The sequence below is a fragment of the Psammomys obesus genome, unplaced genomic scaffold, assembly GCF_907164565.1.
Source record: "Psammomys obesus unplaced genomic scaffold, mPsaObe1.curated_primary_1811, whole genome shotgun sequence".
In the NCBI taxonomy this organism is placed as follows: Eukaryota; Metazoa; Chordata; class Mammalia; order Rodentia; family Muridae; genus Psammomys; species Psammomys obesus.
Genome location: NW_026596353.1, coordinates 1526425 through 1537224, shown reverse-complemented (window position 1 = coordinate 1537224; position 10800 = coordinate 1526425). Strand labels below are relative to the sequence as shown.

The window sequence follows — 10800 nt, the reverse complement described above, 5'->3', positions numbered from 1 at the left end:
CTTTCTTTCTTTCTTTCTTTCTTTCTTTCTTTCTTTCTTTCTTTCTTGTTTTAGCTAAAGGAGGTGTATAAACTTGGGGGACTGGGAGAAAAATGGAGACAACATGGGTAAGGTCATCTTCGGGCCTCAGCACCAGAAACCAGACCAGGCCTTCCATACTTCCTAAGAGAGGATAATGGCAGAGCAGTACCAAGACCTGTGAAAAGCTGGCTAACAGCTTGGGCTCTAATTCCACCTACCTAATTCACTAGGGTGAACCCTTAACAATCCACCCCTCCCAGAAGGTTCTATTAGACACAGGCATAATTCAGTGGCACCCCAATTCAGCTGTTCTGTGTTTACAAAAGTTGCTGTCGTTTATGCCCTTTATAGCCACACAAGCTACAGATTAGGAAGTGCTGTGAGAAGCATCTTGGGGACAAGATTTAAGAAGAGATGATGTGTGTCCCCTTAAGTAACATTTTCTTGCAGCATTTACAAAGATGTTCCCCAAAACTAACAATGAAAATATGTACCCCAACCTTTCACAATTAAAACTCTTTAAAATAAACATTTCCAAATGTTATGCATGGATTTTTTTTTTTTGCCTGTGGGCATGTACCACAGTTCCAAGTGCAGGTCGGAGGACAACTTGTAGGAGTCAGTTCTCCTCCTGTCATGAGTGTCTGGAACTCAGGTGGTCAGGCTTGGTGGCAGGCACCTTTACATATTGGGCCATCTCACTCCCAAATCAACATTTTAAATAAAGACTGCACCAGCACTCTGTCCAGGCCTGGATCTCCCCCACTCCCAAATTCCTGCACCTTTCCAGAATCCCCATCAGCTCCTCAGAGTTCCCTCATTCTGTGCCTGTTTTAGGAAGGGTTCTGGAGCCCTTCAAACCTGTGCTGAGGGCCCCAAGGGTGGCTCAGCCTACTACTCCCAGGTACACAAGGCCCTGCAGATTACCTCTGGCTTTTGAACTCCTTCATGATCTCCAGGAAGCCATTGTAGGTGGCAGGGTCGCTGCCAAAGCGTATCTTCACCTGGTCGAGGTATGTCAGAGCGTCCTCCACCTGCGGGGAATGAGAAGGCCGCGGGTAGGCAGGGGTCCTATGTGAAGAACGAGGGCTGGAAGGCCAGGGACAGAAGAGGAGTGGCGCGGGGCGGCAGAAGGCCGCGAGAATAACTGCGGTATTCCGGGGAGGACCGACGGCCGACGAGGAGGACCGAGAACCTGCGGGTAGTCCCGGGGGGCCTCGAGGAGTTCCGGGTTGGACCGAGGACCGGCGGGGAGGACCGACGGGTCTCGGAGAGGTCGCGAAGCCCCTTAGAAAACCGAGGGACGGCGAGGATAACTACAGGCCAGAGAGGAGGACCGAGAGGTTCCGGGGCGCCCCGTGAGGTCCCCGGGATGACAGGGACCACAGGACTGAGAAATGTCGAGAACCGCGGCATCTCTGGAGGTCCGAGGATCCGCGTGAAGGAATGAAGCGTTAGGGGGAAACTGTGGGGCCGCCGGGAAGTGCGAAGGATTCCAGGGAAGGGGTGTGGGGTCCCCGGGCCCCGGTTGCGCAGAGCGGAGGCCAAGTCGGGGCCGCGCGGCGGGCCACCGGCCCGCGGGGGTTCGAGTCCCCAGGAGAAAACTGGGGAGATTACTCACGTGCACCGGCAACTTTTCGTGGCCTCCGGAGCCCGAACGACCCCAGCGGGAGCCCCCGAATCCCCGGCCTGCAGACCCTCCGCCGCCTACTTGCGCCATGTTGGATAGTCTGAGCCGCGTCTGCCCAGCCTCCGCCTGAGCCCAGGTCGCGCTTGCGCAGGCCCCGCCTCTTAGGGGGTGGAGAGTTGGGCATCAGCATGGAGGGGGGGGGGGGGGGGGGGGGCCCCGAGGGGGGGGGGGGGGGGGGGGGGCTGTGTCCACGCGGGGGGCGCGCAGGAGGGGCGGGGTTCCCCGGGGGCCTCGGGGGAGGTCGTTCTCGATCCGTGTGGGTTGGTCGTTCTCGATCCGTGTGGGTTGGAGATCTGTGGCGATGCAGCACGGAATCACGAAGAGTTTTTGCTTTATTTTGTTGGAAAGGAAAAAAAAGTAAAGCAAAGTTGAAGTACATTTCAAGACGCATTAATTAATAAAAATTCACATTTCAGAGTTCATGCTCGCCTCTGATCTCAGTACTAGGGAGGCTGAGACAGGAGGATCACGGAAGAGTTCCAGCCCAGCCTAGACTGGGCTTCACAGTTAAGAGCATGTTTTAAAAGAAATTGCCATTTAGGTGTTGACCTTATCTCAAAAAGAGAGACAGAGCAAAAACTGTCTGTGTTGACCAAAGACCAACACAGAAGAGTCTTGGTAGTTGTAACAACCTGGTTCTTTCTGGAAAGTTTTTGTACTCCTATTCAGTGGGTTTGATGTGGCGATGGGCTGTGGGCGAGCAGCACTTGTAGAGCCACAGAGACTGAATTCTTTTGCAAGGCGTGTGTGTACAGAGGCCAGAGATAGACACGCTCTTTACCACCCACCACCTTATTTTTTGAGGCATAAATCACTAAAGCTCACTGTCTCCATCCCCAGCGACCCACCTGCCTCCACCCCTGCAGTACTGGACTCGCAGACAGCTAGTGTGGATTCTCATGCTTTTAGAGTAAGCATTTTACCAGCTAAATTATCTCTAGTTGCATCTTCTTGATCCCATTCACAGCTGGATCGAAGTCTGGACCGAACCACCGCTGCTTCCAAACTTACTTTTTCATTTTAGTGCTGGGGCTGGGACCAACGGTTTTGCATATGTTAGGTAAGTGCGCTATGGATCCACATTTCCAATCCTTGTTTTTTTGAGATAAGGCCTCACTAGGTTATCCTCCAACTTTCAATCTTCTGGTTGTCCTGCCTTCACCTCCTGAGGGCCTGGAAGACCATTGTGTGCCACCGTACCCAGCTCCTGATTACCCTTTCTTTCTGTTTTTTGTTTGTTTTTAAGTTTTCATAGGCTTGTGCAAAGACAACTCAGTAAGTTTATTTTAAGGCACAGGTATACAAGGAAGTCCATCCCAGCCAGATTTTAAACTATAAACAAGAAAAATCTACTGTATTTAGTTGGTGAAGTCAATCAAATACATAATTCTTCCTATGCTTTCTTATAAAAATGTTCTCTTTCATAAGTATATTTATGGCTGGGCTTGGTAATGAATACCAATAAGCCCAGAATTTGGGAGGTGGAGGCAGGATTAGGGGATGGCGTGGGTCAGCTGGCCTAAGTGAGCTGGTAATTTCCATGCCAGGCAGAGACCCTGTCTCAAAGATAGGAAACAAGGTAGAGAAGCTGGAGGAGCAGCGATGTGGGTAAGAGCACTTGATGTTCCTGCAGAGGGCCTATGCTCCGTTCCCAACACCCACACGGTGGCTCATGACTGACTGTAACTCCAGTTCCAGGGCCTCTGACACCCTCACTGACCTCTGAAGGCACACATGCATGCCAAACATTCATATTCATGAAAGATCTTTTAAATTAAAAAAAAAAAAGAACTTAATGGAAGAAACTTTAATATGGCCCCACATGCATCTGTACTCACAGGCATACACAGGCATGCACATATGCCACACATAGAGAAGGGCCCACTCCATAGAGAACGAGCCACAGGAGATACACATTCATCTCTTCTGGGGGTCTCTCAGCCCTGGGCTTGTGCCTCCTTCACACTGTGCAGATGTACACAGCACATGCCCTTGGCTGGGCCCCTCCAAAGCCATACCCAAACTCCAGCAATCCCTGTGTCTCAAAGGTAATGGGGTGTTCTGCACATGGGTAAGGTCCCAGAACAGTTGGTTTTTCAGGCAGGCATGGTGGCCAGCTAGTAAGAGGTAGTGACAGGATACCTAGGGCAAGTTGAATAGCCGAGATGACTGAATTGGCCAGCTCTAGAATAAGCAGTTTTCCTGGTTACTTTTCTGTCAACCTCACAGAAGCTAAGAGTCATCTGGGAAGGGGGACCCTCAACTGAGAAAATGCCTAGATCAAACTGGCCTATGGGCAAGTCTATGGGGCACCTTCTTGATTGATAATTGATGTGGGAGGCTCCAGCCCACTGTGGGTAGTGCCAAGTATGGTCTGCTGGTGCTGAGGTACTTAAGAAAGCAGGCTGAGCAAGCCATGAGAAGCAAACCAGTTAGCAGCACCCCTCCATGGCCTGTGTTGGCTCCTGTCTCCAGGTTCCTGCCTTAAGTTCTTGTCCTGACTTTCCTCAGTGATGGGCTGTGATATGGAGCTGTGAGCTGGAGTAAACCATTTCCTCCCCAACGTGCCTTCGGCCATGATGATTCCTCACAGCAATAGAAAGCCAAGTACAGAAACAGACCCTGACTCAACACTTAGGGTGAGGAGTGATCGAGGTAGACACCTACGGCCAACCTTCGGTCTGCATGTGAGGATGCACATGTGTGCACGTGACTGTACCGGGACCGGACACACAGACCAAGGAAACAGGTGAAACTGGGTGTGGTGATGTCCACCTGTCATCCCAGTACTCTGGATGCTGAGGCAGGAGGGCAAGAGGATCATTAATTGAGGCCAGCCTGCGCTACAGAGACACCATCACCAAGCTACAACAGCAGCAAAGGGAAGGGGAGTGTATACCAGCTAGGCCTGGCCTCAGCAGCCCAAGATGCAGGTCAATGGCCCAACAGAATATCAAGCCTGCTGGCTAGCTCCCAGAGAGGCAGGTCCCTGGGAGCTGAGGTCTGGCCTTGAGCTGAGGACACAGAGGAGATAATATCCTGTGAGACACTGAACAAGAGGCCCTGTGACATTGAGCAGAATTGTCCCCCACAGGAGCAACCAGATAAAAACATGGTGGCATTGGACTGATCTCGCAACAATTTGTTACTGAACAACAAAGAGCTGACCCAGGCCCCACGTCCTTGCCACAGAAAAAAATGGCTTCTCAGGGTGTCCACGTGAATGCTGAGTCAGAGCACTTGTTTCTCTGCCCAGGAGAAGAGCTGAATGTGTGGAGCAGGAAGATTGAGGAGGTGGGATACCCTAAAACTTCCTCTCAGTGTGGCTCTGAAGGAGAAACTGATCCTAAAAAACAAAATAACAACAACAACAACAAAAACTACACTAGGCACCATAGCTTATACCTGTAAAGCAAGCACTTCAAGACCAAGGCAGGAGGATCACCATGAGTGCCTGGGCTACATAATTAGAACCTGTCTTGAAACAACAAAAATATATAAAAATTCACTAAGCTGGGCATTGGTGTCATGCACCTTTAATCCTAGCAATCAGGAGGAGACAGAAGTAGGCAAATCTCTGATATTGGCCAGCCTGGTCTACAGAGTGAGTTCCAGGACAGCCAGGGCTATACCATGTCTCAAGGAAGAAAGAAAGAAAGAAAGAAAGAAAGAAAGAAAGAAAGAAAGAAAGAAAGAAAGAAAGAAAGGAGGGAGGGAGGGAGGGAGGGAGGGAGGGAGGGAGGGAGGGAGGGAGGAAGGAAGGAAGGAAGGAAGGAAGGAAGGAAGGAAGGAAGGAAGGGTTATAGCTTGAGGGCCAGTGAGATGGCTCTCAGTGGGTAAAGATGTTTGTTGCCAAGCCTGGTGATATATGTGAGTTCAATCCTCCTGTCCAACATAGTGGGTCCTGCAAGTTATCCTCTGACTTTCATGCATGCTGTGGCACACACCCAGTGTCTTAGTCACTGTTTTCTTGCTGTGAAGAGAAACCATGACCATGGCAACTCTTATAAACGAAAGCATTGCCTACAGTTTCTGAAGGTTAGTCCCTGACCATCATGGCAGGAAGCATGACAGTAGGCAGGCAGACATGGTGCTGGAGAAGTAGCTGAGAGACAGAGACAGACAGACAGACAGACAGACACACACACACACACACACACACACACACAAAGAACAGCCTGGTGTGTGCTTTTGAAACCACAGGGCCCCCCCTCCACAGATTTCCTCCAGCAAGGCCACACCTCCTAATTCTTCTAATCCTTTCAAACAGTTCTACTCACTAGTGATCAAGCATTCATATGAGCCCTGTGTGTGTGTGTGTGGGGGGGCATTCTTATTCAAACCAGCACACTCAGCCACACCACCCACCCATGCCCCTAAAAAAGTAAAAATATTTATTTTAATAGATTATCTTTAATAGAGTATCTTTAATTATTGTTAATAGATTTTTGTTTGGGGTTAAGGAGATGACTTAGTGGGTAAAGCATGTAACACAGAAGTGTTAGGACTTGAATTCAAATCCCACATAAAACAAGATATAGTTTCAGAAGCCTGTCTTCCCAGTACTCCTGAGAGAGATGAGTGGAGACAGGAAACCTGGGTACTCACAGGCCAGTCTGGAGTACTTGAGAACCTCTCTCACAGGACACATGGGGGCTAAAGCCATGGCTCTGCAGGGAAGAGTCCATGATCTTCTTGCAGAGGACCTGGGTTCAGTTCCTAGCACCCATGTGAAGCAGCTCAGAACCACCTGTAAACTCCAGCTCCAGAGGATCAGGCACCCATCTCTGTCTCCATGAACACCTGCACTTAGATGCACTTACCCAATTAAAAATAAAAAAATATTTAACAACAGCAACAATAGACTGCATAGATGGCTTAGCAGTTAAAGAACCCAGGTTCTAATCTCAGCACCTACATGACAGTTCATCACTGACTGCAACTCCAGTCCCAGAGATCTGATGCCCTCCTATGGCCTCCATGGGCACTGCACGCATGTGGTACACAGACACACATGCAGGCAAAACCTGTAACAAACATAACAAATTAAAGTTTAAGTCAGGTGGTGATAGCACATGCCTGTAAATCCCAGCATTTAGGAGGCAGAGATAGGCAAATCTCTGTGAGTTCAAGGCCAGCCTGGTCTACAAAGTGAGTACAGGACAGCCAGGACTACACAGAGAAACAAAAAAAATAATACTACTACTACTACTAATAATAATAATAATAAATTAAAGTTTAAAAAAAGAGAAGAATGCTTGCTGCTCTGGCCACAAGTCCAGTTCCCAGTATTCACATCGTGTGGCTCACAGCTGCCTGTAACTACAATTGTGGGGGATCTGACACCCTCTTCTCTTCTGGCATCAGGACAATGCACTCAAGTGCACACACCACACGCAGACAGACCCACACAGAGAATTTAAAAAAATAAAAATCTTAGAGCTGGATGTGGTGCCACATATTTTTAAATCAGTAGTACTCAGAAAGCAGAGGCAGGTAAATCTCTTTGGGTTCAAGGCCAGCCTGATCTACATAGGGAGTTCCAGATCAGTCAGGGCCACACAGAGAGACCTTGCCTCAAAAAACAAATCTATAGAAAAAAAAGGAATATATATAATAAAGTTTTATTGGTTTTGACCATTGTGTTGGGTTTTGGATGCCCCTGAAGCCTCATACCTGAAGTGAGCATCTTGCATGGCTCACCTGAGTCACCATGAAATGGCTTAGTTTTTATTGTGATTATTGTACCTTGGGGATGAATTGTGTATGGTTCAGCTTTCTGAGGCTGCGAAAATATATCTAAGATATCCAATCCAAAAATAAAATACATTTGGAGATATTTCTATTTATAAATAACTTAATGTAATATTGTGTGTATGGGAGTCAGTTCTCGCCTCTCACCATGTGGGCTCTGAGGACTGAATTCTGATCATCAGCGTTAGTATTTAGGCAGCCTGCTTCTGGTTTGCCTAGTAACCTATGATGTCATCATGTATTGCTCGCCAGGTAGACACGCCTGGCAGGCGTGGTTCAGTTGTATAAAAAGACTAACCCACCACTTTGTCGCTCTCTTGCCTTTTTGCTCTGCTCTCTTGCTGTCTCCTGAACTCTCCCCTTTTTCTGACAGGACGCCCCCTCCCCTCCCCTATCATGTCTCGCTCTCTCCATCCAATAAACCTCTTTCATATAATATCTGTAGTGCCAATCATCATTTCAATCAGGCTTGGGGGTGAGTACCTCTGCCCACTGAAGGAAGTATCTTGATGGCCTGAAATATTAATTTTGACTCCAAGTTGGGTTGTTTGTTTGTTTGTGGTGTGTGTGGGGTTTGCTCCCCTTCATGCTTTCTTTAGGCCTCAAACTCACCGAGATCCACCTACTTCTGCCTCCCCAGTGCTGGGATCACAGGCATGTGTAGAGAAATTTTAATTTACAACATGGCTGCTCTGGCAAGAGATCATATCTCAAGACCTTCAAGACCTTGTATGTGATACAAGACACAGAGGCAAGCAGATCTGAGTTCAAGGCCAGCCTGGATAGAGCAAGTTTCAGGTAAAGAAAAGCTTAGATCCAGGCACATCTTTAATTCCAAGCAATGAAGGCAAAGAAAGTTTTTAGAAGGAACATCCATGTTTGAAAGTGATGTCCAGAAAAAGTGACAATCAGAGAAAATTTGACAGAATAGGATACTTCCAACTCCCAAGAGAAGAGAGAGGAAAGGGAAGCTACTTCATAGGCAGTGCAGAGAAAGAAAGAGAGAAAGCAGTTTTACCGGGACAGTGATAGAGAGTCTAATAGAGAGTCAGGTTGCAGAGACAGAACTCAGGTGAAGACGGAATGAGCCAGAGAATGAGAAAGAGCCAGATTGCTGGAGTTAGTTTGAGGCCAAGCAGAGCAATTCAGGGGCCAAGAGAAATGCCAGATTGAATCAATCAGCTGGGAGAAGAGTTTGAGCCAGAATAACTGAGTTGAACCAGCCAGTACAGAGCTCAGAAAGAACAAGAAAGCTTATTCAGCAGTAAGTCTCAGAGGCTGAAAACATTCTAGGCCTGGGTTAGATTGTACAGAGGACTAGGCCTAGGTTACCTGACAGAGGCAAGTAAGCCTCAGAGAAGACAATTCAAACAGGTGAATAAAAGTTTCCTTTACAGGCCTGTGCTGCCACATCTGGCCTCTTGTTTTGGGTCCATCGCAAGCAAAATACAGTGGAGCCAGCTGCCCACCTCATGATTGCCCAGAATGAGAAGAGCCATGTCCTTCAGTGCTCTCTGATGAACCTAACTTTCTCCCATAAAGCCTGACCTCCCATAGGCTCCACTTCCTCCTGGGGAGCATCCTGGAGAAGTGACTCTCTTTCCTTCTGGCTTTTTTGGTTTCCTGAGACAAAAATCCCACTGTGTAGCACAGGCTACCCCCTTACCCTCCCACCCTAAAGTGAAATTTGACATAAATTTGTTATGTTAATACTGCTATGAGCTACAGACACTGTTACTCTCCTGTTGAGGAGAGTGTACTCTGTGCTTTGAAAGTGATTGTTGAAAATGAGCTCTTCACTTTCAGACATGGCCTGTGTCCCGTGACACCTGATCTGGTCACCTTCAGTTGGAGAGTGTAAGGTGGGGACAGGGGTGCTTTGTTCATGCTTGCTGCTATTCAGCACCTCATGCTGCATCTTCCAAAGGCCAATTTCTTCTGTGTTACCTTTTTTATTTTTCCAGATAGGGTCTCACGCTATAGTCCAGGCTTTCCTGGAACTCACTGTGTGGTCCAGGATAGCCTCAAACTCATAATCCTCCTGCCTTAGCCTCTTGATTACGGGAAACTATTTACCTAGGGTGTGGTGCTCCTTAGTCCCAGTACTTTGGAAACAGAGGCAGGGGATCTCTGTCTCACCTACACAATGAGTTCCAATCTATATAGCCAAGGCTATATAGACTCTGTCTCAAAACAAACAAGCAGAAAATTTATCTGAAAAAAAAAGAAGAAAAGAAAAAAGAAAAAAAGAAGGCAATGTGGAGGCGGCAGTTAGTCTGGCTGTGGACCTGACTTGTGTGAGCTGCCTCAGAGGCACTCTCTGCATGTCTAGGAGGCCTGTTTCCTGGGGCCTGGCTTGAATAAAAAGAGGAGACTGAGCAAGGCAGCCACATGTTTGTTCTTCTGTGTGCTCATCTGACCAAATGTGAGCCACTGCCCAGAGCTGCTCCTCAGACCAGGAGCTAAAATAGACCCTCTCTACTGGATGGCAGCTGGTGGGGACTCATAAGACTCAAAAGAAATAAACATCACTTGTTGTCGTAAATTTTAAAAGATGAGTGTTGGGCTATATATATTGTTTATTATTATTTGCCCTTTGAATATCACAGCGGTATTATTTAACCCACTATCATAAATAATAAGACACAGACACCTGTTAAATTTATAACTGTCTTATTTACCTTGTGCTGGGCAGATATTTTACTTACACTGTCTCAATATCCTCACCATCCATTTCCAGCCTCCATCCAATGCTATCTGCCTTAATCATATCTCATCTGGTTTACCTTTCATCCATAATCCCATGGTGCTTGCTTTTATTCTTTATCTGGGCCTTTCCATGCCATCAGTGGAGACCTTTCTCCAGTCCCATGTGGTTTCTTATCCAAGCTAACCCATCATGGCATCCTTCTTTCTCCTTTCTTCCTGTCTGTCTCCCCATGATTCTCTCTAGAACCCAAAAGCTTGGGATCCTTAGCCACGCCTATTCCATTCTGCCCTGCCCAGGTATAGGCCATTTAATTAGTCAATCAGGTAGGTTTACACAACAAGGCTAGGTGTACCCAGATCTTGAGGGCTAGCAACATACATCAGACCAACCTCCAACATGTCACCTGTCTAAAGAAACTGAACTGTGAAAAGTTCCTGAGCCTCTCTGAGCCCCTCTCTAGGGTGAGAGGAGCCATAGAGCACTCCTGAGGAGGAACACTTCCTAGAAGTGGCAGGGGTTCTCAGGCCTGTCTGCTCTAGGCCCCAAGGTCAGGCCGCCTGATAGAAAGGTCCCAGAACAGTAAGTTTGTTTAGAGGAGATGGCAGGGCCTTCCCTGCTCCCAGTG

The 10800-nt window shown here is 47.9% G+C and overlaps 2 protein-coding genes across 2 annotated transcripts in view; both read right to left on the bottom strand.

The window, feature by feature from the left end:
* The window catches only part of Sin3b (SIN3 transcription regulator family member B), a 35981-nt gene extending 34201 nt beyond the window's left edge, over positions 1-1780 (bottom strand). Inside the window, exons 1-2 of the mRNA XM_055597255.1 lie at positions 1643-1780; positions 949-1055 (exon numbers count right to left, since the gene is read on the bottom strand). Of these exons, the coding sequence (XP_055453230.1) occupies positions 949-1055; positions 1643-1741 (206 nt within the window). The 5' untranslated portion in view covers positions 1742-1780. The remainder of the gene's footprint in view (positions 1-948; positions 1056-1642) is intronic.
* A 218-nt stretch (positions 1781-1998) lies between these two features.
* The window catches only part of Nwd1 (NACHT and WD repeat domain containing 1), a 72256-nt gene continuing 63454 nt past the window's right edge, over positions 1999-10800 (bottom strand). The window contains exon 20 of the transcript XR_008719006.1: positions 1999-2041. The gene's annotated coding sequence lies outside the window, so the exon portion shown is untranslated. The remainder of the gene's footprint in view (positions 2042-10800) is intronic.